This window comes from Squalius cephalus (genome assembly GCF_949319135.1).
Source record: "Squalius cephalus genome assembly, chromosome: 16".
NCBI lineage: Eukaryota > Metazoa > Chordata > Actinopteri > Cypriniformes > Leuciscidae > Squalius > Squalius cephalus.
The window spans coordinates 18,070,341-18,095,124 of record NC_137137.1 but is presented as its reverse complement, the minus strand read 5'-3'; the positions used below and the strand labels follow the sequence as shown (position 1 = coordinate 18,095,124).

Genomic DNA, 24,784 nt, shown 5'->3' with positions numbered 1-24,784 from the left:
TTAATTAACTAAAAAGCCTATAGACCACTAACCATAAACCGTAAGGAGAATGCTCTTTTGGTCTTGTCCAGCTGAGTTTGTGGCTGTACAGACATATTGGCCAGCATCCTGCTGTCCAGCCCTGGGAAGCTGCAGCATCTGACCACCTTTGGACAGGATGATGGCACATTACATAAATAAATGCTTCATGAATCATTGTTTATAAACACAGAGAGTTACATTTAGACTGCAAATCACCTGGCAGTATGTGGATGCCAGTGGTGAACTCCAGCACCTGCCCATCTTTGGTCCAGATGATGTCAGCAGGTGGGTATGACTGCACATCACACAGCAGAGAGATCATGTGACCCTCCACCACGCTCATATCTTCCTCACGGCGGCCCACAATCCTTGGTGGAACTAACATTAAAACAAAAATTATTTATGCTACATATGTATGTATTTTTAACAATGTATTACATTATTTGTTGTTGCATGAACAGATAAGGATGATAGACTGTACAGTATACAACCACAATTTACACTGCCATTTAAAAGATTTTTTAAAAGATGAAATTTTCATATGTATATGGCTAGAGGACACCCATAATACATTGTGAGAGTCTTGTGCATCACACATATTTCCAGCATCTCACCAGAAGATGGTGCCCTCAGCTGAATCATCCATCCATCCATTTTCCAAACAGTGGGTACAGCGTAATATCACACAGGTAAAAAATCCTTTTTAATTGATTATTAAATATTTTAGTTTAATTGTTTATACATGCTAGTTTCCAGGACAGAGTTCAAGATAAATCTTTTCATTTAACATGTGATTTTGGGTTATTATATCAAGGATCGCTCTTTAAAGGATGTTGGTTTTATTACACATTTTATTTTATTTTTATGCAAATTTCACATTCATAAATGCAAGTTTACAAAAGGCAAACCTCTTTTTATGGTGCTTGAAAAGGAGATTAAAATGTATGTAGATGCGATGTCAAAATCTAAAAATAGTAAAGCAATTAAAACGATTAATATATGCTCCTCCTTTAACATTTTCACATAATATAAAAAATAAAATATAATAAATGGTGCTGACCTGCAAAGTATATTTTCTGTATTTAAATTGCATTGTAATATCCTATGGAATTGTTATATGTATAACGTATATCTGTTTGTAAACTGATGATTATGTACCCTCTCGTCTCTTTTTTATTATTATTATTTATTTATTTTTTTTATCCTTGTTGAGGCATGTGAAATATTTTTTGGTTATATGAGATATGGCACTGTACATGCTACCTGCTGTTGACAATAAAGCATTAAAAAATATATATATATATTTTCATTTCTACTGGAGCAGCCAGTTTGCTAAGTTTCAAATGATTATTAACCCTCTGGTGTCCTTCATTTCAGAGTCACACTCAAGACCTTCGGGACCAAATGGTCCGGGAGGGTGGGAATAATATTTATAAAAAAAAATCATCATTTTTTTTTTTTTACTTGTTTTTTATAATATTTTTTCTTTTCTTTTTTGGTGTTTTGAGATAATTTTATGATTTATAATTAATATTTATGCAATAATTATGACCCATTTTTTCCCATTGAATATAATAGAAATTTTTATATATATGTAATTTTTTATTTTTTTTTATTAAAGCTGTATTTCATTTTAGAGTCAAGCCTAGGCCTCATGAAAGCAATTTTTTAAATGAGATGGGCGCCAACTGGTGGACACACTGAGCATTTTTATCACGCAATAGCACATTTTTACCACTAGTGGATTTACAGCTTTCTGTAGAAAGGCTTGCGAATTCTAGTGATTTTTGCACATATTGGCCAATTTTTTTTCAGGTTGTTGATTTTAAAATATAATAACAGATTCTCAAAGACTATTTTTGTCTTTTTTGTTTGTTTGTTTTATACAAAAAACCTCTGTTTTCATTTTTTTGACAATTTCCCATTCATTTCCTATGGGGGTCATTTTTTACCAAAGAGCAGAAGTGTGACGACCACTTAGCATGCTTGGATCATGACCTCAATATTTTTTGTGTGTTCACATTCCTAATACCATAAAAGTCACATAGTTTTGTAACATTCCGATGAAGCGGCGATTTTTAAAAATTCAAAACAGATTTTTGTCATCTGAATTTATTAGTATGTATGTGTATAAAAGTGTGTTTGTGTGTGTGTGTGTGTGTGTGTGTGTGTGTGTGTGTGTGTGTGTGTGTGTGGATGTGTCTGTTTTGCACTCTTGATGTTTTATAGATTCACCCCTTCACTTTTGTGTGTTTTTTTTCTGGATCGTGGCAGATTTGGAGATTGTACGCACAAAAAAATCTCTGTATTTTCACATTTTTGACAATTTCCCATTCATTTCCTATGGGGTCATTTTTTACCAAAGAGCAGAAGTGTGACGACCACTTAGCATGCTTGGATCATGACCTCAATATTTTTTGTGTGTTCACAGACCTAATACCATAAAAGTCACCTAGTTTCGTAACATTCCGATGAAGCTGCGATTTTTAAAAATTTAAAATAGATTTATGTAATCTGAATTTATTAGTGTGTATGTGTATAAAAGTGTGTTTGTGTGTGTGTGTGTGTGTGTGTGTGGATGTGTCTGTTTTGCACTCTTGATGTTTTATAGATTCACCCCTTCACTGTTGTGTGCTTTTTTTCTGGATCGTGGCAGATTTGTAGATTGTACGCACAAAAAAACTCTGTATTTTCACATTTTTGCCAATTTCCCATTCATTTCCTATGGCGGACCATTTGGTCCCGAAGACCTTGAGTGTGACTATTTTTTTTACAACCACTTAGACTATTCAAATCCTGTCACCAATTTTTTTGGGTGTTCATATACCAAGTACCAACAAAGCCACCAAATTTCGGACCATTCCGATGAAGCTATGATTTTATACATTTTTTTATTTAAACATTTTGGGACCATTTGGTCCGAAGAACACCAGAGGGTTAAGAAGCAGGCACACACTATGCAAATGCAGCAGCCCTTCCATTCACTCCTTCAAGTGGACTTCATTAGTGGAGTAATGTAGGAAATAGTGAATGAGGGAATAGAGGGCGATTTCGAAGCCAGCCCTGTCGTTTTCAAATAAGCCTGAAGGACTTAATTAGCTGGATCAGGTGTATTTAATTAGAGTTGAAGCTAAAAGGCTTGTTCGACTTCATGCAGCACAGACCGATCGAAAGGCTGACTTGAAGCAGTGCATGCAAGCTTCAAATTTTGTCCGACTTTTGTCACGTCGGTGTGGCGTATGGGTATCAAAGTGCAACGATTCGAGAGCAGACTGCTGACTCAGCCGGCGCAGCTTCTCCAGAGCGGCTGCACAAGCTCTGATGACGACAGCGGTTCCACGATTGTTTCATGTTTATTCTGACACATTCAGTTCCACTAATGCTCACATATATGTATTTTTGTAACAGTAAAAGCTCTTTTCATGCAGTCGTGATGTTATATTATGTCATGTTTATCGAAATTATAAAAAAGTAGACCCCACTTCATTGCTATTTATATAGTATAGGCTTATGTTGAACTTTATTCTTGTTCAAACAGAAGCTGTATTAAGCAGTACATAAAATATTGAATAAAATAATATATATAAAAGCGCTGTATTATGCTGCCAGGCCAGTAGTTGGCGATATAACTTTGTAAAGAAACACTACGCACTTATAGTCTGACCATGTAATATGCATGTGCATGACATCACCGTTTACTCACATTCACATTTTTGTAGTTTACACTGAGAAGATAATGGTATCGTTTTCAAAAACCTGCACTTTGAAACCAGTTTTCAAAAGTTTGTATTTTCCGGCCCATAAACGCTGTTGTGTAAATGAATGGCCAAAACGCATAAAAAGTTTTAGTTGAAAATGTTGTTGTGTAAACGGCCCCTGAGCTTGCACCCCTGTACTAGAAGATGGGAAACTGCTGATGGTGATGAAGGTGATGAATTTTTATATTGGGTAATTCAAATAGCCTATAAAATATATTAGAGCAGAATATAATTCATTATTAATACATTTCAATTATGTTTGCAAGACTGTAAGATTTTATTAATTTCTATGATACTTTCAGGGCTGAAAATCAAAATTCCCTGATTTTTCATGACTGTGGGAACTCCGTCAATTGCTCCTACCTTGAATAGACAAGCTGTAGAGTCTCTCGACAGCTCCAGCCTTATTCTCCGCCAAACACTGATAACTGGCTGCATCTGACACTTGTACATTCAGTATCTACAGAAAAGCACAGGTGAGTTATACAAGATGTCTTGTAGCAAAGTAGCAAAATCGTTTAATTAACCATGTAAGATTAATTTATGATCCATTTAAATGCACATACAAACATAATTCACTGATATTATGTTTAGAAAGGGGAGAATTGGGGTAAAACTGGGCTCATGAACATCACCTCCAGCAGTTTCCCATCCTCAAGTATCTGATGGTGAGGACCGCTGTAGAGGGGCAGACCATCCTTTAGCCAAGATACAGCTGGAGTGGGGTTTCCTGTGACATCACACCGTAGTGATACAGTGGTGTTGACCACGGCATCCACTTCCTGCATGAAGTCATCAGTCTGACCATCAATCACGGGAGGAACTGCGTAAAATGCACAAAGAGTCACGTTTATGAAGATCATTCATTCTGATTATTAATAAAGCTAACAAATGATGCTCGTATATTTGAATGCCATAGAGATCTATCTGTTGGATTTACTTCCTTACCCAACACCTCCAGGTCATAATGCATTTTGTCTTCTCCAGCTTCATTCACAGCCTGGCAGGTGTATTTCCCAGCATCCTCAATCTGTACTCTTGGGATCTGCAGGACATGCCCTCCTGAAGAGGAACACACAAACAAACAAACAAAAATACTTTATATACTGTATATATTATATTATATTCTCATTTTCCCGCCACTGGTTTGTTTCCATGGTTGCTAACTAGTTCCCCACACCTGTTCTGTTTCTACGTTGATTACCCAGTTTGAATATAAGCCCTGAGTTCTTCTTAGTTCCTTGTTCTGTATCGTTTATGGTAGCATGGTTGTGTTTTTCTTCCTGAAGTTCTCCTATGTGTTTCTGTTGGATTTATTATTAAAGACGGTTTCATTTGATTCCTCAACTTTGCATGCATCATTACAGCCTTTAAGACCAAGATTTTATCTTTAAGACCAAGATGGATTGCATAGTCTGTTTTTAACTAGTATAACTAAAAATAACCATGGTGTTAAGATGGTAATACCAAGTTGTTGTTTTTGTTTTACATGTTAATGTGACATACTAATACCAACATAAATATATATAGAAACAAAATAAAAAATTTAGGGTCAGTAAGATTTTGTTATTTTTTTGAAAGAAATTAATACTTTTATTAAGCAAGAATGAATTAAATTAATCAAAGTAGCAAGTCACAATAAAGACTTTATATATCAAATAAATGCAGATCTTTTGAACTTTGTATTCAACAAAGAATCCTGAAAAAACTATCATGGTTGCCACAAAAATATTAATCAGCACAACTGTTTCAACATTGACGATAATAATAGGAAATTTATAATAATAGAAAATTTATCAGCATATTAGAACGGCTGCATCCGAAATCGCATACTTCCCTACTATATAGTAGGTGTAAAAAAAAGTGTGTGACAAAAGAAGTCCGAATTCACAGTACTCATAAAAGATTAGGCAAAAAGTACCTGGATGACCTCCTTCTTCCAGTGAGATTCTGAAGTGTGGATACGATAAACACTTTACCATCCCATGAGGCCACAGGAGAGGATTTATGAATGGCAGTGAAGCGACGTTACTGACGCTGGTAGGTCACATGGTAATGACAACATGGCGAATGTAGTACGTCCAGATTACATTCATACTACACACACTCATACGTTATAGAACATAATTTTTTTAGTAATATAATTATATATATATAATGCAGAAATATAATTTTATAAATAAGTACCTACTCAAGAGAGTATGCGATTTCGGACGCAGCCAATGATTTCTGAAGGATCATGTGACACTGAAGACTGGAGTTATGACTGTTGAAAATTCAGCTTTGACATCACAGGAATAAATTAAATAATTTTAAAATATATATAAACAGAAAAAAAAAAACATTTTAAATTGTTATCATATTTTCCAATATTGCTGTTTTTACTGTTTTTCATCAAATAAATATAAAATAGGATATAGAAGTTGTATTAATACTCCATTTCATGTCTAAAACATGCTGTCTGAATTAAATAAAACCTTATATACTGACTCTTGGTACAAAAGGAACGTTTCACTCCACTCACCAGGTAAAAGCACAACTCCGTCTGAGCTGGTGAGTTGCCGGCCTTGTCTGTACCAACTTAGTCGAGGAGGAGGAATGGCATTGCTCTCGCAGGACAGACTGATGGAGTGTCCCAGGACCACCTCCCGTCTTTCAACCATCCCTTCAGTGCCATCAAGGTCCTCTTCATCCCCCTCTCTTTCTCCCAGTGAGAAACCAGCAGCACCATTTATTACCCGATGAAAGATTGGAGGAACTGAGGAGGTTTGAGAAACAAACATGAAAATCTTAAATAATCAAATACAGCAGTAAAAAACTGTGTAACTGTGTATAATTAGCACTGACCCTGTATAGTGAGGTGGAAGTCTCTCTTATCCTCTCCAGCAGAATTGGTAACCACACATGTGTACTGGCCCTCATGGGATAGCATGGCATTCTCGAAGTGAAGCATGTGACTGTTCACTCTCAGACCGGTGTGTGTATTCCCATTCAATAGCTGTTGAACATGAATAAGAGAGTGTTTTTTCATGACTATTTCATTCATTATTCCTCAAAAGCTGATTAGAAGACCCCTGGTGCGATTTCAGGCCCAGCCCCTCCCTGGACATGAGCTGTTGTGGCTCAGAGGAATATTTATTGCTTTCATTTTTTATTCATTTCTTGAATCAGTTTTTACCAAAAAACACTTTGACTTGATGGGTGGCTTTTCGATGTATACAGTCCAACAGCACTCTCAGTCTGTGAATTAGTGGGGGAGATTTTTCATGGACTCTTTGTGCAGTTACATCAATACGCCAGTAGATGGTGACAAGGGACTGTCTTTAGAGTGAGTCACTGAGGGGCTGTTTACACCTGGCCACTTCATGTGTTTTCTCAGATCGGATAGCTATCTGATTTATCAAAACGATTCCATTTACACCTGGTCACTTAAATGTGTTTTCACAAAACGGATATAAATCCGATCTTCAATTCCCGCGCTATATGCAGATTTAATGGAGTTCAAGTCATCAAAAGCAACAGGTATGAGCTGTATTTTATTTTAAGTCTTTTTTAATTATTAATTAAACCAATTCATTCAAAATTGCTGATTTGTTTTGGACCCACTACTGTTTGTTGTTCAGAGATGCACAACAGTTGATTCTGCTTTAAATTCGTTTGGAACTATTTTAGTGGGAGGAACAAAAAGTAAGTGACTCAATATTATCTTCTTGTTTGTTCATTAACAGCTGAATAAAAGAAATATCACATTCACTATTATGCAGTGTGGTCTAAAAAGAGCTAGTATGGAAGAACCTGAGAGATACTAAACAGATATACGGACCTGTCCATCTTTGAACCATTGTGTGACAGGTTCTGGAAATCCTTTGGCCAGGCATGACAAGATCAATGTCCCATTAATTCTCACTTTCTCTTCTCTTCTGCCAAAGCTGAGAGTCGTAGAATCCCCCTCTATCTGTGGAGGTACTGAGGAAATGGCACAGCATTAATCTCTGACAAAAACAAACAACATTCAGCCATGAGTTCCATGCCTACCTACCCATAATTCTTAGCGTGTGGTGTCTGTGTGCTGTTCCAGCCGGGTTGGTTGCTCGGCAGGTGTAGGCGCCAGCATCGTCACCACGGGCCGCAGCCACACGCAAAAACTGTCCACCCTGTGTGTATGTGAGTTGAGGGCTGGACACAATGGGCTGGTTGTCCTTTAGCCAAGTGATAGTGGGAAGTGGGATCCCCTCAACTTCACAATGAAGAACAGCAGGGAAGCCCAGAACTACAGTCACCTCCGAATTCTCACCAGAGTCACGAATCATGGGAGCAGCTGTGAAAAGACAGAATAGTGATTAGAATGGAGGATAATGAGGATAATAAGGACAAGGTGGGTGTTTTGAAAACAATGAGGACAAAAATGTCCTAAATAAAGAAATGGCTCTTTTTAGTGAATCAAAAAAATAAATATAATAATAATAATAATAGAGCCCAACCAGTGTATTCTGATTCTTGAACAAATTACTCTTATGAGAGTTTTTTTTTTTTTTTTTTTGTATTTTATCAAAAACATACAGCATGACCAGTGTAGTCCAATCCTTAAATAGACTCGGGTCTTGATTCAGGTCTTTTTAGTAAATAAAAACCATACAGCATGACCAGTGTAGTCTGATTCTTGAATAAATGACTCTTATGATTCAGTTCTTTTTATGGATTGTTTCCACCAAGCGGTACAGTACAGTAGGCTACAGTACGATTCGGGACGGTAAACCCTGATCTGCCAACAGTACCCTTACTTGATAGGTGTGGAAGAAGGAGAAACCCACACAGTAAACAACAATGGAGGACATACAGCAGATCTTGTTCTTGCTTCTCAGCATGTGGCTCTTTTGTCACAAGACAAAACAAATTGTGTTGGAACGGTATTGTGTTTCGACTGTATATTAAAAAATGGCGCCTCTTGTGTTGTCATTCCCCTCATATCACGCGCAAGGGACGATTCTCTGTCCATTTTAGCAGAAATGAGAGACTGTAAGTTTTGAACGCTTATGTCTCTAGTTATAATTTTGTCATTGTTCTGGAACACACCAGCTTGTTCATAACCTTAAGGCTAACATATTCATACTAAAAGCTATTTTATTTTTATATTTTATTTCAGGTGACCTTTAAGGCTTGTAAGAATTAATTGCATAATAAAAGAATCGTTAATAGAAACTTGTAGGAAACCGTTCAATTACTTATGATTCCCATCCCTACCGTTTACCTTGTACATTCAGCCTGAACTGCCGTGTCTGAGTCCCAGCGTTGTTACTGGCCACACACTGATACAGGCCACGATCCCTCGGCCTGACAGACTTCACCCTCAACACCTGCCCCTTCTCCAGAAACTCCACATGAGGGTCTCCATTACGGGATAAAACCCTGAGAGAGAGGGAGGGTATATACAAGCACACATGAGCATAGAAGCTGGAAAAGAGGAGCATGTGAGTGTGTGTGTCATTGACTCACTCTCCATCGTGACTCCACTCCACTGTAGGCAATGGATGGCCGCTGACTCTGCACTGCATGTCCACTTCCTGCCCCGCCATGACGGTCAGTTCCTGCACTCCTGAGGAACCTGAAATTGCTGGTGGAGCTAAATATACATAAGAATAAATGAGAAATCAACTACAGGGCAGAGTAACTCTAAGGTCATTCTAACAGCATTGGAACAACCCCCCCCCCCCCCCCCCCCAAAAAATAAAAGGGAGTCAAATGTTACAAGTTAAAGACAAAAACAAAGTCTATTATTTTGCCTAACAACACTTTGTTTTATTTATCTCAAGGTTACTTTAAATTACAATGCCTGTCTATCTATATTTCACCTTGTACTTCAATAGTGTACTCCTTCCTGGCTTCCCCAGCAGAGTTCTGGGCAGTGCAGGAAAAGCGGCCAGCGTGATCATGCTGAACACGATAAATCTTTAAAAGCCTTTTTCCATTCTGCAGATACACCCCTGGGGTCTCCAGTACCTAGAAGCACAGAGCGGGTAATTGATTTACAAGAGCAGCGGCCAAAACTTGTGATGAATTTCATGGCCACAAGGTGGAACTATGCTACCAGCAGCACACTGGAGGAGAGTCATTCGTTTGCATTGAAAAACAAAACTAAACTAAACAAAATAACACTTATTTTTTCTGTTGAACACAAAAGAAGATATCTTGAAGAACTATGGTAACCAGACAGTTGATGATTGCCATTGATTTCCATGGTATTTTTTTTCCTACTTGATTTTCTATACTACTACCATCAGCTGTCAACTGCCAAAATTCTTCAAAATACCTTTTTTTTGTGTTCAGCAGAAGAAAAAAGCTCATACATATTTGGAACAACATGAGGGTGGGTGAATGATGACAAAATTGTCATTTTCGGGGAAACTATCCCTTTAATTTTGATTGTTCACTTGTGGCATTCTGTGGTCAGATAAAATGACTACATATTTATATAACGAAATGTTTATGAAAAATCCCCCTACAAGAGGAAACCTACAGGTCTGTTATCTTTAGTCCAGATAATGGTTGGGTTTGGGGTGCCGAAAGCATCACATCCCAGTGTCAGGGGCTGCTTCAGAGTGACCGTCAGATTCAAATCCTGACCATCGTCTTGGATCTCTGGAGGAACTAGATTTGTGTAGACACAGAAATCATTCATTATAATTTAATCCATCATTAATATAATTAATTAGGGATGTAATCAAGCAATGAAAGACCTTCAAATAAATCTACTGTAAGTAAGACCTACTCTAAAACCAGAAATATGTTTTAATTAGCTCCTACATATATTATACCGGATATATTTAGAATTATCATGAATATTATTAAAGGGATAGTTCACCCAAAAATGAAAATTACCCCATGATTTACTCACCCTCAAGCCATCCTAGGTGTATATGACTTTCTTCTTTCAGACGAATACAGTCGGAGATAAATTAAATAATGACCTGGCTCTTCCAAGCATTATAATGGCAGTGAATAGAGGATGAAATTTTGAAGCCCCAAAAAAAGCATCCATCCATCATAAAAGATATCCACACGGCTCCGGGGGTTAATAAAGGCCTTCTGAAGTGAAGCGATGCATTTGTGTATGAAAAATATCCATTTTAAAAACGTTATAAGCAAAAATAACTAGCTTCAGGCAGACGGCCTTTGCAAGTCGATTTATGCCAAAAGAGTAACCCCTGATGCGATGTAGGAGTATCGTAAGCTTTGATGCCTCTCGCAGTTCAAACAAATAGGGCTCTTCTTCTCTCATATCAAAATCCTCCAACATTTCTCTTTAAAAATTGAGGTGTTTTATTTTGCTCTATCCTCTGCGATTCCGCGTTCTGTCAATACGTCATGCGTCAGGTCAAGGAGTTACTCTTTCGCAGTAAATCGATGCGTACGGACGTTTGTCGGAAGCTAGTTATTTTAGCTTATAAAGTTTTAAATATGGATATTTTTCTTACACAAATGCTTCGCTTCAGAAGGCTTTTATTAACCCCCCAGAGCCGTGTGGAGCACTTTTATGATGGATGGATGCACTTTTTTGGGCTTCAAAGTTCCATCCTGTATTCACTGCCATTATAAAGCTTGGAAGAGCCAGGACATTATTTAATATATCTCCGATTGTGTTCATCTGAAAGAAGAAAGTCATCTACTCTTAGGATGGCTTGAGGGAGAGTAAATCATGGGATAATTTTCATTTGTGGGTGAACTAACCCGTTAAAGAGAAAAAGACTGTCATACAGACAAATTTGTAAAACAAATTGCATTACACACGTTTTTTTACTCTAAAAAACTCCAGTTTCATCATTTTTAATCATTCAAAGTTAAAAAAAAAATCAGTAAAAAAGATTATACAATTACATAATAATTTTTAATATTGAAAAAATATATCTAAAATATATTAAATTATATATAAAATCTAATCAATATAATTTGTTAATATATTATTAATATAATATAAACTTATATATATAGATTATAATGTTTATAAATGTGGATTTTATATTTATAATTTGCAGTAGATTATTTTTGTCCTGTGACAGGAATGCTTCAAGTAGCTCTTGTTGGGAATCAACAATCTAAATAAGACTAAATAGACATTCATTTCAAATGTATTATTATAAAGCTATTGGCCACTGGAAATGCTGCAAGTATCTCACCATTGACCTTCAGCCTGGTCTTCCTCTCCACTGATCCTGCTTCATTAGTGGCCACACACTTGAAGTCTCCACTGTGACTGGCTGAAGCTGAGCCAATCACCAAAGAGCCATCATTACCCAGAGACACACCATGCTCCGATCGCTCCATATGGATCTCCAGGCCATTTTTGAACCATCGAACCCTAGGAGCAGGAGACCCTAGCCAAGGGATGACAACAAAAAAAGAGCAATTGAGAGAGACAGAGAGAAACTGTGTGAAAGAGAAGACATCGATCAGAATCAGAATTCCCCACACACACACTGAACATGGCTCGTCAGAGCTTAAAAATAAGACCAGATATCCATCCATCTGACAGCAAGACAACAAAGAGGATGCCAGTAAATTTCAGTGTCCTGTCAAACTGTACTTCAAGGTGAAACACCCTGAGTGAAGATGCCAGACACTGTGCCAGAAGAGAACTGATCAAGCGTAGGGAACACAAGATTTATAGCTCAAAGACAAAAGTATAGAGACTTCAGGACAACAGTAAGGGGAGTAGTTTAAACACACCAATGAGGTCCTATATCAGCCTCCAAGACCCCTTTAACAGATGTGTTATGAACTTTACTAGGTTTAGCTTTAAGTGACGGGGCAGGGGGCAGGGGCTCTTGACCTTGTACTTGTTTTACAGTCATGTCTTAAACCTCCTCAAAAGCCATTTAAGCAGAAATGACAGACACTGAGAAGTGGTTACTTGTGTTTGGTTTCACGCAGAGCACTTTAGATGAAACTCTTTCATGTGACATGTAGAGTCTATAAAATGGTGGAAGGAATATAGTAAGAAAAAAAAAGAGGTCCAAAAGTATTTGGACATGTTTGGACTTTCAGATTAACGGGATAGTTCACCCAAAAAGTCTTAACTCCACAACGGTGTCATTCCAAACCAGTGTGACTTACTTTCTTCTGTGACACTTACAAGAATATACATTGAAGAATGTATCAGTGTTTATCTGTTTATACAATGAAAGTCAGTGTAGTTTTGGTCCTTATTGACTTTCATTGTATGGACAACACAGGCTCATTGGAAAACCGTGCTGGTGACAACATTTCTGAAAAAATACATTACATTGCTTGCACGTTTCACAACACCTTCAAAGTGAAATGTCGAGTGAATGGCTAAAAGAGTGTTCAGTTTTATCTGATGAACTTGAGTCTGGCAACATTGGTTGCCGTGTGAATCGCAGCATTTCACAAATGAAATGTCCAGTAAGTGACACTAAAAGGTTAAATCTCTATCGTGTTTGAAATGTACCACCTACACTAAATCTAACCGAGAGTTTAAAGGTGCTCTAAGTGATGTTGGGTGATGTCACTTCTTGTTGACGTTTAAAGTATTGTCAAACAAAACGGAGGCTAGCTAGACCCTCCCTCCTCCTCATCCGCGCACTAACCCCTCAAATCCTTCTTGTCGATTATTGGCTGGAACAGTTTATGTTTCGTGGTGCGGGTTAGCCCAGTTTGTTTTTGTTGCCGTTTGTGGAGCCTGGGCTGTCTACAGAGACCGCGTTGTTTTACAGTGTGTTCAGGGGACAGACAGCTAGCGGATAGTGAGGAGATGTTTGCTGTATGTGACAAAAAAAAAATTCTCTTGTATTTGAAATATTTTCCCTTTTTCAATAGTCCATTGCAAATATACTAACAAAAATTGTACTCTCTTTAAATATATTAAAAGTATATTAGCATCATGCTTTTACCTATTTTCACAATAGAACTTTTAAGACACTTTAAAATAATTGTACTTTAGTATATTTTAGAAAAATATATTTTAGAAAAATATACTTGAAGTGAAAATTCAGTTTATTTTTTAAAAGTGAATTTATTTGCACTTTATTACAAATATATTTGAGGTATATTTTAACTGTGTGCTGGAAATGATCATTGTAACAATGCATTGAAAGTATACTTTCAAAATACAATAGTACAACAGTATACAATAGTAGTTTGTACAAAGTATAGCTACTAAAAGTATGCAATTTGTAGTATTTGGAATAAGTTAAAAGTATTAATGTGCCTATACTTTTTACTCAAATATATCACACCATGATAGCCTCGTGGGCAAGTACGCCGACGTGCTTCGGGAGACCTGAGTTCGAGTCCCGGCTCGTGGACCTTTCCTGATCCCGTCTCCCCTCTCTATCTCCCACCTCACTTCCTGTCTAGCTACTGTCCTATCCTAATAAAAGGTGAAAATGCCAAAAATAAGTACAAAAAAAAAAAAAAAAAAAAAAAATATATATATATATATATATATATATATATATACACTTATGGTATATTGCTTGTATGTTTCAAAGACACTCGTAATGAATTTGTAATGTACATGTAACACAAATAAAGTACACTTTAATATCACTAATCAAGCATGTAATTAGTCCCTACACAGGCATATACTTAAAGTATATTAAGTATACTTGAAGTTGGTCCAATTTAGTACACAAAAGTACACTAATACACTTAAATTTATGCTTTACTACAAATTAATTACAACTAAAATATACTTAGTACAAAATTAGTGTTTCAAAATAGCACACTTCAAGTTAACTAATTAACATTAACACACTTGAAGTATACTGATAATTAGTCTGGCTGCAAGTATACTTAGCATTTTTTTTTTTTTTCACCAGGGTTTGCAAACAAATGATGCTGGAGCTTTTCTCAGAACCAGCTTTGTTTGAAATAACTTCTAACAAACTGGTGCCAACTAAGGTCAAATTCACACAGGTGTCTTATCAGAGTAAGCACAGGTGTAGTTTGTCACATTAACTATGAACTTGATCATTGTTTGACAACTACAAAGTGTATAAATACTTTTTGTCTTCACTTTCTTACAATCTTTTTTTTTTGGTGAAGTATTTTACTTCAAAAGTGTGTTTGTGTGATCGTATAAATGTCACTTGGTGTAATATTTTATTACGTAATTCAAAGACTTTCTTACATTTTAAGTGTATCTTAATTGTCCAAATGCTTTTAGGTACTGTACACTGTATACAATAAGTCATTTTTTTTTCTGAACAACAAGCCAATCAGAAGTGGAGGGAAGATGCAGAGCAGATGTTTACAGTCATAATGTTTGGATTGATTGTTTTTGTGACTTAAAGAATGATGTGCAGCTGGTCCCGTTTACATTACAGGATAACATTAGGAACAGTTTATTTGTCAGAAATCTCTCGAACAATACTTCAAATGATGCGCGTTATAAAAAGAGGCTTATGCGCATTCCTTGGGTGGGGTCATGTCTTTCAGTGCGAGCCAGATTAAATGGATCGTTCTGAAAAGGACAGACTTCCTCACTCCTACTCCTTTAGGCACATTTTAAATGTCTTACACACCTGCAGGATTGAGACACAACAAACCAGTATTCATGTTTTGTATAAAGATGTTTTAAAAAAAAATATTTTTTGTCTGGGCCACTAAAAGCATCAAACAGAATTGCAAAAATAATGATTATTTCCAAACATATAAAAATCATTATGATGCTAGAGCGGTGGTTCTCAACCAGGGGGCCGGTGCCCACTATGGGGGCATTCTTAAAATTATTTAAATTTGGTAACATAACCTTAAAGGTCCCGTTTTTCGTGTGTTTTTGAAGCTTTGATTGTGTTTACAGTGTGCAATATAACATGTGTTCATGTTTCACGTGTAAAAAAACACAGTATTTTTCACACAATTTACTTACAGTATCTGTATACCGCTGTTTTCACTGTCCTAAGAACGGGCTGATGACTTACTTGTTCTATGAAGTCCCTCCTTCAGAAATACGTAACGAGTTCTGATTGTGCCCGCGGTTCCTGTGTTGTGATCATAGACTGTAAAAGGTTGTGATTCGACAGCAGCTTAGCGCACGTTGCCCGGAAAGGTCACGCCTCTTACCATAATGTGGAGATGCATGCGCATGCGCATAAATTGTAACCATTGATCTCTAAGTACAGCGTCCCTGGGAAGGCCAAACAAAGGTGATTGGACTCCGGGATGAAAATAACAGCGTCTCGACGACATGGCGACAAACACACTCTACAAACGCAACTCTTCCTCTTCTCCGTTGGAGCGCAACAAGACCACGCCCCCTTTTTTTGTGTATTCCTTTGGGCGGAGGTTAGTCAAAAAACTGTTCTAGTGACGTCATTAAAGAAGGAAGTAGAGGGATGTAGTCCAAACTGGGCGTTCGATGTAGTTGACTTCTGTTAAATAAAATATCTCGCTTGGCATTGAACTTTGAGCTTTATAATTTTACAGATATTATTTATACTCTAACAACAACATTACACACTAACTAAAGTTTGAAACATGGGATCACGAAGAACGGGACCTTTAATAAAAATGCTAAAAAGCACAAAAGAAAATTAAGATTTGGGGTTTGGTGTAAGACTTTTTTCAAGCAATAATTTTATTCAACATGGATGCATTAAATTGATCAAAAGTGACAATGAAATTTCTGTTTTAATAAATGTTGTTCTTTTGAACTTTCTATTCATCAAAGAATCCTGATTTCTGAACGATCTCTTTAAAATAATTATATATAGTTTTTATTAATTTCTATTTTAGTTTTATTATTTTAGTTAAACTAAATGGATAAGGCATTAATATGTGCTTTCTAAGTACTAATAAACAGCCAATATCCTAATAATATACATGATAATAAACTAGTTAACTAGCTAACTAGTTAATAGTGAGAATTGGGCCCTAAACAAAAATGTTTTTTTACGGTTTTGATTTAAGTTTTTTAGTTAACTCTTATAACCCTGATCATAGCATAATAAGTTCAAATCAAATGTAAAGCTTGTGTTTGGTTTGCTATTTTTCTGTGAAGTGTGATTATTCGGCGCGTCATCTTATTTCACAGACAGACACATTCTCCTAAGCATAATGTTTTCCGTCATCTGCCACCAAACATGCAAGACAGCACAGCCATTTGCACATATTTACTGTCATATCTGTGTTAAGTACCTCTCATTAAGAGCAACACAGATGTCTAAAATTCTCAGTCACCATAACAACATTACAGATACAGCACAAATGCAGGAAAACAAACACCAATTCGGCACATAATAGTAAGGATGACTTGACAATCTTTGTTCTGATTCAAGACAGACTGATAACCGCCTCTTTTCTAGCTGTAAAAATGACCCATCAAACCCTGTACTCTCGCTCTTAGCCCTCCTCCTCTCCGCCTGCAACAGTCACTAATTAGGATTCCTCTCCCAGTGGGCCATCTCATTCAGGAAAGCAGATGTTGCCCACAGAGACAGAGGAGAAGAGTAGTGTTCCAGCTGCTGTTCACACACACACACACACATCATGTCATATCCGCGACATGCAGGGTTGCCATGGCAGGTTTCCATCAAAACAACACCTATTAGCTTACAGTGTGTACGGGAAGAGCTGGGTATATATCACAGTATAGTGCGGTTCATAAACAGACACAAATTCACACCAAATACCTCTCACTCCAAGCAAGTGAAGGCATTTGACTTCCTCTCCAGGTCTGTTTATGTGAATTGAGTTGTTAAACCTGTACAAAGTGTTACAGAAAGAGGATGTCACCAGCAGCCAAAATGAGGCTGCGCTGAAAAAAGAGACCATATGGTAAGAGACAGCAGAAAAGAAAAAAGAAAAAGACTCCCAAAGAAACCAAGACAGCTTTCAGTACAGCTTTTATCACATCACTCCCTCTCACACACACACACACACATATTTGTTTACTTAGATATCTAAATGGAGTATACTACCATAAACTTATTGCTTTTATATAAAGCTAATTATAAGTACTACAGACTACATTTTATTTTTAGAATTACAAGTATTCCTTTATTTGCTTGCTTGAATTATTGTTACTTCATCAATTGCTAATATGATTTATATACACTACTGTTCAAAAGTTTGGGGTCATTGTGTTTTTTTTGTTTTGTTTGTTTTTCAAATAAATTAAAGGGGACCAATTATGCCCCTTTATACAAGATGCAATATGTGTCCCAGGAATGTGTCTGTGAAGTTTCAGCTCAAAATAATCAATTATTATATCATGTTACAAATGCACATTTTTGAGTTGAAGCAAAAGCATGCCATTTTTGTGCATGCAACTTTAAATGCAAATGACCTGCTGCTCTCCGCCCCTATCCAGAATAGCGCTGTGCCTTTACAGCTCGTGCTTTGGATACACTGCCAAGAACTAACAAAACATCTGTTTGTTTTTCATTATCATCTCTATCGATGAATATCAGTTCAATACAGTTCTTCGTCATATCTATCTATCTATCTATCTATCTATATAGAATAAATAGAAATTTCAAAAGAGTATTATATATTGGTGCTGGTCTTGCTGGTGAACGAGTGCAGTCACGCTTATTCAGCAGCAAAATTAAAAAAGCTAGTAAAGCTGGTTGACAAAAGATGTTTCGCTTGTTAAACAAACTTAGACCACCAACAACTCATGTTTGAATTACATTTAGTCTTTTAGAATACCCTTTAGACTTCCAAAATGATAATAAACCAAACATTAACCCACGGGAGCATAGAAGAAAATACACAGCATGTACAGAAATATATCCGAAAACCAAAATCATATGCAGGTGATGACCTAGTTTATGTTATGCTGGTCTCTTCATGACCTACCTCGTGCAGGGCAAGGGATGACCACTCTGCTGTTAGCCACACTCTCAATGATGGTCTCTCCATTTGTCTCAAAATAGGGGCCCTCTGTAACCACATACACAGTTCACAAGGTTAAGATAAAAGACCCAAAGCCAAAGGTCAACTTAAGGGTCAAAGAGGAGAGCACAGGAACACAGGGATTTGTTTCCATATCCGCTGGTGATGCTTACACATGCATATAAGTTAGCCTGGGTTTCCCCATGCTGCCTTGCGCGCAGCGCGATTTTATTCACGCTGCTAGGCAGCCTGGATTCCATGGACCAGATTTTCGCCTCAGCGAGGGGACCAATCACAGAACGGGAAGGGAGCAGCAAGACTATGACGACGTCTATGCGACACACCGAAGCAGTTTGTTTATATCTATGGATCCAACATGGAATCAGACGCGAAGTTACCTTTTGATGCAGCATTAGATAGTGTTCTAAGTAGTTTAGAACGCAAATTTATTTCGTCTTCTTCCTCGTCGAATTTCTGTCGCTCTACATACGTCATCTGGTATAATTGAAACGACTGGCTATGAGCTACGTACAGGCGCATTTGATAGACCAATAAACGGCTCTGGGCATTCGTAAACCACGCCTCAAATACGAGAAAATTAACACGTGGTTCCCAGACCACGTCTCAATGAGACTAGGTCTGACGTTAGCCAGGCTACATATAAGTCATGTTTAGTCATCATTTAGATTGGCTAGGGATAATGATTTATTGCCTTCATTAAATATTTTGGTGTGCAAAGAGTTCTTTGTACAATGACAAATGTTCATAGTTATGCACAACATACGTACCTAACACTTCCAGGACGATCTCAATGGTATCTTCTCCAGCACTATTCTTGGCTACACAGCTGTACGTCCCGCTGTCCGAGCGCTGGACCACCTGGATCTTCAGCATCCTGTCACTGCCCACAAGAAGTCTGTTGTGAAACCAGGTGATCTGAGGGCTCGGCTCTCCTTGGACCACACATGGCAACACCACTGTCTGGCCAATCAGAGCTTTAAGAGATGTAGGTGCAGGCTGAATCCTTGGTTTAGCTGTAAGGATAAAAAAAGTTAAAAGTCTGGTTTCTTCATTGTTTGGTAGTTTGTTTATCTCAGGGAATTAATACATTTCTACACAGGCCACACTATATAAAAGGTACCATGGTGTTTTTATACACTACAGTCCAGAAGTTTGAGTTCAGTAAGCTTTTTTAAAGAAGCCTCTGTATGCTCACCAAAGCTGCATTTATTTAATCAAAAGTGCAGTAAAACAGAAATATTGTGAAATATTATTACAATTTAAAATAAGTGTTATTTTATGTTATATTATTATATATATGTAATTTATACCTTTGATGAACCATTCGAATACGCTGATTTGGTGTTCAAAAACACGTTTATTATTATTATTATTACTATTAGTGTTGAAAATAGCTGCTTAATATTTTTCTGGTGATAACTTTTTAAAGGAGAACTCCAGTCAATTTTAACATTGAGCTCATTTTTTTGAAAATTTGGAGTGCTGTCAGTACAGAGAACAACGACAAAAATCGGTGTTGCCTACACCGTGTTATTCTCTTTTTAAAATTTGCACCCTGTTGACTTCAATGGGGCAATATTTAAACCTGTCGAGGTTTAAATTGTCGAGTTCACGCGCGTGATCATAGGTACTAAACCAATGCGCGTGAACTCGACAATCGATTACTATGGACTTCGACCGAAAACAGGATGTAAATACAGGTATTTGCGCTGGCTGAATAAACATCATTTTTATCCCTATCTTTCACATCTACTGCAGTCAGATTGACTCGCGTTCACTCTAAAGGAATCACTCACATGGCTGGTGCACTTGTAATGAAACATCAAGGATGTTAAGAGGCTAAAAGCAGGTTTAAATATTGCCCCATTGAAGTCAACAGGGTGCAAATTTTAAAAAGAGGATAACACGGTGTAGGCAACACCGATTTTTGTCGTTGTTCTCTGTATTGACAGCACTCCAAATGTACAAAAAAATGAGCTCAATGTTAAAATTGACCGGAGTTCTCCTTTAAGTGATTCTGTGATTTCTTTGATTAATCCGTTTCATTTATTTTCAAAGTTTTTTCCACAGATAAATCTTGCGATTTTTGGATTGTACCTTGTACTTGCAAATTGTAGGTGAGTGAGACGTTGCCAGCTGGGTTAGCAGCAGAACAGGTGTAGAATTTACTGTCTATCAGCCTGACATCACTAATCTTCAGAGAACCAGACGGCAGAACGGTGAACCTGCGTAAGAAGAGATCAAAGGTCAGGCTCTGAAGTCACAGGAGTTATGTTTTAGAGTGAGCATATCTGTTAAAGAATAATGTTGCATCTCAATTCGACTACTTATACTATGCCCCAAAAATATGTACTCTTTTTGTGAAGAAAAAGTGCATACTTTTGAGTGTGTAGCAGAAGAGTAGATAAGCTTTGGGACATACACATAAAATTGCTAGTTATATAGTTACGTGCATCCTGTCATCGTAAACCGGCCTGTCAATCATCTTGTCACTGTAAAAACCCTGCACATTTCCCTCAACATCGACCATTTTATCGTGAGATCCCACCCCCTATGGGCGGGTTGAAAACATGTGGAACTAGCTCCTACTACTGGCTGTAGTCTCTCGCCTCTGGCCAAAAAAGCCTCCGATGACGCAAAATGATGATTTTTGCGTCATCGTAGGTTTTTTTCCAGACACACAATACAGAAATCTCTCGTCTCAGGGGGGCATGAGGGAGGGAAGCATGGTTATTCGAAAATACTACCGGGTTTCTACTGATACAAAGCTTTATGCTTATCGGTGAAGTATCCCTTTAATCCACCTCTCAAGCGCAATGGGTTGTGGGCAATATAGACTTGGACTCACTTGGACTTTTGGCATACTCTTTTAAACATACTATTCTTTGGAACACACTTATTCTAATCTCACATACTATTAAGGATGGATACTATGCACATTGGGATGCAATGTAAGTGTTCTGTATATGAATGTGTGGGCTTGTGTATATGCACACAGCTTTCTAACTTGCACAATTGAAACCAATTGAGAAAATCAGCTTGGTTTCATTTGGACTGCAGTCTTTTGAACATTTGCTTAGCAACTTTATTATGGTAACCTAAATACAAATACAACTAATAAATCTGAAAGAAAACTACAAGCTACTATATTCAACAAATCCCATTTGGGACAAACTACTCCACCTCCCACAATTTTTCTCACTAGTCTTGCACATGTGGACTAATGAGGTCACTAAACAGTAGATCACCAAGGTCACTAAATAGTGGATCACAGTCAAGAGCTGTACCCAAGATTGGCTTTACACAGACTACACATTATCATGTGAAAAACGCAGTTATTATAAAGAAGCATTTATGATTAAAAAAAAATCAGATCTTTGTTTTAATCATTTCTGATTCTATGCTAAACTAAGCATTAGTCTAGAGGAGATTTTTGACTTTCTCTTTCATTCTTTCTGTACAAGGCATTATGTCTGCCAACTTGAATATTTATAATGAATATTTCTGAAATAGCATCAGTTTTGGAGTGACTGTTTCTTTATTTGCGCTCTTAACTGTTTACACTCCAAGGCGTGTTCTTCGCTCCTCTGACTCTGGCCTTCAGACTATTCCTTAACTTTGAGACAGCAGAGAAGTAACATTTAAAGGCGCTACTGTATATAAAATAAACTTTATAATTAATAATATTATTATTTCTTCTTTTTTATTTTTACAAACCATTATGGCTGCCATCTTGAAAATTTACAGTCAATATTTCTAAAATAGCATCAGTTTTGGAGTGACTGTTTCTTTCATTCTTTTTTTTTTTTTAACAAACCATTATGATTGGTAACTTGAAAATCTAGTATGAAATGCATTGCATTTGCAAACTGTGCATTTTTTAGCTATACAACTGGCACCTAAAACATGTATGACAAAAATTTTTTGATTTACCTTCTTAAATATATGTGGTTACACGACAATATACAACATTTTATTTTTAGATTAATTCAAACTCCCCCAGCAAATTCCAACAAACAGCAGATTCTGGATGTACACCATGTTGGGGCAGTCTGAACCAGCCTGTAGAAACACATGTGCACGCTGGCAGATTTGGACTGTGGGTAATTAGGGTAATCAGGAGTTCCGGTTACGGAATCAGGAGAGAAAGAGAAAGAGAAAGAAAAAAAAGAGAAAGCTAAAAAAACGCATTTTTTTTAAAGCAGTTCACACAGTTAAAGCTCCAAACTTTAAGGTTAAAGCAAGCACTGGTGCCCCCTGACATCCCCACAGCCACCCGATTCTAGATTAAACACACTTTCCACACATAATCTTCTTTCCTGTGTGGCAGATGTCTCTGGAGTGGCGTGTTATTCTCGTCAGGCAGACTGAGACGTTGACATGCTGTTTTATGAGACAGGAAGCTCCTGGAGACTCAAACATTATGCAGGCTACACTTCTTCCTATGTGACTATCACTCAAAACACACACACACACACACACTCACAGGTCTGATACCTTGTATTACCAGGAACACAGTGCCTTAATGTTCCAGTAATTCCCAACTTTTACAGATAGACCCTATTACCTAATCCTAAAGCTGTCATCCATTCATCCTTGCAATACCTGTCTGCTGCATCCCTCTGACTAATGCCATCAACATTCTTCAGCTCTATCTAAAAAACCCAGCATGCTCTAATTCTGATCCCTACACCTCTAGCCCCACTGTAATCATCAGTTTACCGTTTCGGAAATACATCAACTTCGACGTAATGAACTTTACATCTGTTTTCCATTTAACCCCAAGTGATTTTAAACCTTGCACCTCTAACGATTGATAAATGTGAGTCCACAGGACCTTCATAATGACTGGGGTTAAAAAAAAACTTTTCTCCAACACATGCTCTTACAGGTTTTTGGTCAGATCTTAATTTGATAAAGCTGAAACCATTAAAGGAATAATCTGGACACAATAGTTAAGGTGTTATCACATAAGTAAATGTCAGCAAAATTTTCTATTGTTAACAGTGTAGAGATGTAGCTCACAAATAAGTTACTTTCTAACCAAGATGCTCTCTGTTGTTCAAAGAGGAAAAAATCATGTGACCAACTTGAAACTGTTGAAAAATCTGCATGGGGAACTTTTCGCCCTCACGCAAAAGTCCATATTGCAGCTAGAATGACTATATTTCGCCAGCGAAATTTCACTGAGCAGTGGTAAATGTGACATTAAGCTAAAAAAGTTTAAGTTTTTTGCAATGAGTCTGTTGTTTGATTAACATTCAAATCACAGACAGCAGTATATTGGGTAGAATATTAGGCTGCTGTCAATTTAAGACATAATGCACAGATCCAATACTGATAATGTACACATCACACATACATGTAAAGCTCAGCAGGCAATGAAATGATATCTGCGTTAAACTTATTTAACTCAATTACAGGTGAAGGTAATCATACAATTTACTAGCCATTGGCTAATTAAACACTTTTTTAGTCCCCTCTCGTGAAATTTGGTCCCATATGCAAGTGATTTACTCGCATTGTAGAGGGTTGTGTCTATTTGTGTCTTTTATGTTTGTGAAATGAATCATATGTGATTCTGCAAAATTGCCCTGTGAAAGGACAATAAAGATTATCTCACTCGTGTTTTGTACTCGTAAAGCTGTTTATAGGGTTAGTTCACCCAAAATTTTTTATTATGTTCATCTTCGGAACACAAATGAAGATCTTTTTAATGAAATCTGAGAGCTTTCTGTCCCTCCATTGACAGCCTACACAACAACTACTTTTAAGCCCCAGAGAGTAAAAGTAAAGACATCAATGAAGTAATCCATGTGACTCCAGTATTTTAATCTCAGTTTTATGTCTGACATGTCATCATTTTAAATTATTGTTTTAGGGTTTACATTTATGTAATCAAGGCAACAAAGCTGTAAAATTGGAAATTGTCACAAGGATGAAGAGGATGAAGATGGTATAAAACAAACAAGGTTTTATTAAACTAGATACTAGAAGGTAGCAAATATAATAGTTTATACCACGGTCTGGGTGAATACTCGATTCTGATTGGCTGCAGGGTGTCCGTTAAAAAGTGATAATGTACACCTAAATAAACCGTCAGGCGTAACCAAGGAAACCAAGTTATT

At 37.0% G+C, this 24,784-nt stretch overlaps 1 protein-coding gene across 1 annotated transcript in view; it reads right to left on the bottom strand.

Annotated features, from left to right (window-relative positions):
- The window catches only part of hmcn2 (hemicentin 2), a 91,553-nt gene that overhangs the window by 34,460 nt on the left and 32,309 nt on the right, over nucleotides 1–24,784 (bottom strand). Inside the window, exons 23-39 of the mRNA XM_079897114.1 lie at nucleotides 20,754–20,881; nucleotides 19,424–19,669; nucleotides 18,600–18,683; nucleotides 11,951–12,148; nucleotides 10,294–10,424; nucleotides 9,629–9,776; nucleotides 9,273–9,399; nucleotides 9,028–9,185; nucleotides 7,819–8,097; nucleotides 7,603–7,745; nucleotides 6,627–6,777; nucleotides 6,304–6,537; nucleotides 4,728–4,841; nucleotides 4,415–4,602; nucleotides 4,143–4,239; nucleotides 238–399; nucleotides 33–146 (exon numbers count right to left, since the gene is read on the bottom strand). Of these exons, the coding sequence (XP_079753240.1) occupies nucleotides 33–146; nucleotides 238–399; nucleotides 4,143–4,239; nucleotides 4,415–4,602; nucleotides 4,728–4,841; nucleotides 6,304–6,537; nucleotides 6,627–6,777; nucleotides 7,603–7,745; nucleotides 7,819–8,097; nucleotides 9,028–9,185; nucleotides 9,273–9,399; nucleotides 9,629–9,776; nucleotides 10,294–10,424; nucleotides 11,951–12,148; nucleotides 18,600–18,683; nucleotides 19,424–19,669; nucleotides 20,754–20,881 (2,702 nt within the window). The remainder of the gene's footprint in view (nucleotides 1–32; nucleotides 147–237; nucleotides 400–4,142; nucleotides 4,240–4,414; nucleotides 4,603–4,727; nucleotides 4,842–6,303; nucleotides 6,538–6,626; nucleotides 6,778–7,602; nucleotides 7,746–7,818; nucleotides 8,098–9,027; nucleotides 9,186–9,272; nucleotides 9,400–9,628; nucleotides 9,777–10,293; nucleotides 10,425–11,950; nucleotides 12,149–18,599; nucleotides 18,684–19,423; nucleotides 19,670–20,753; nucleotides 20,882–24,784) is intronic.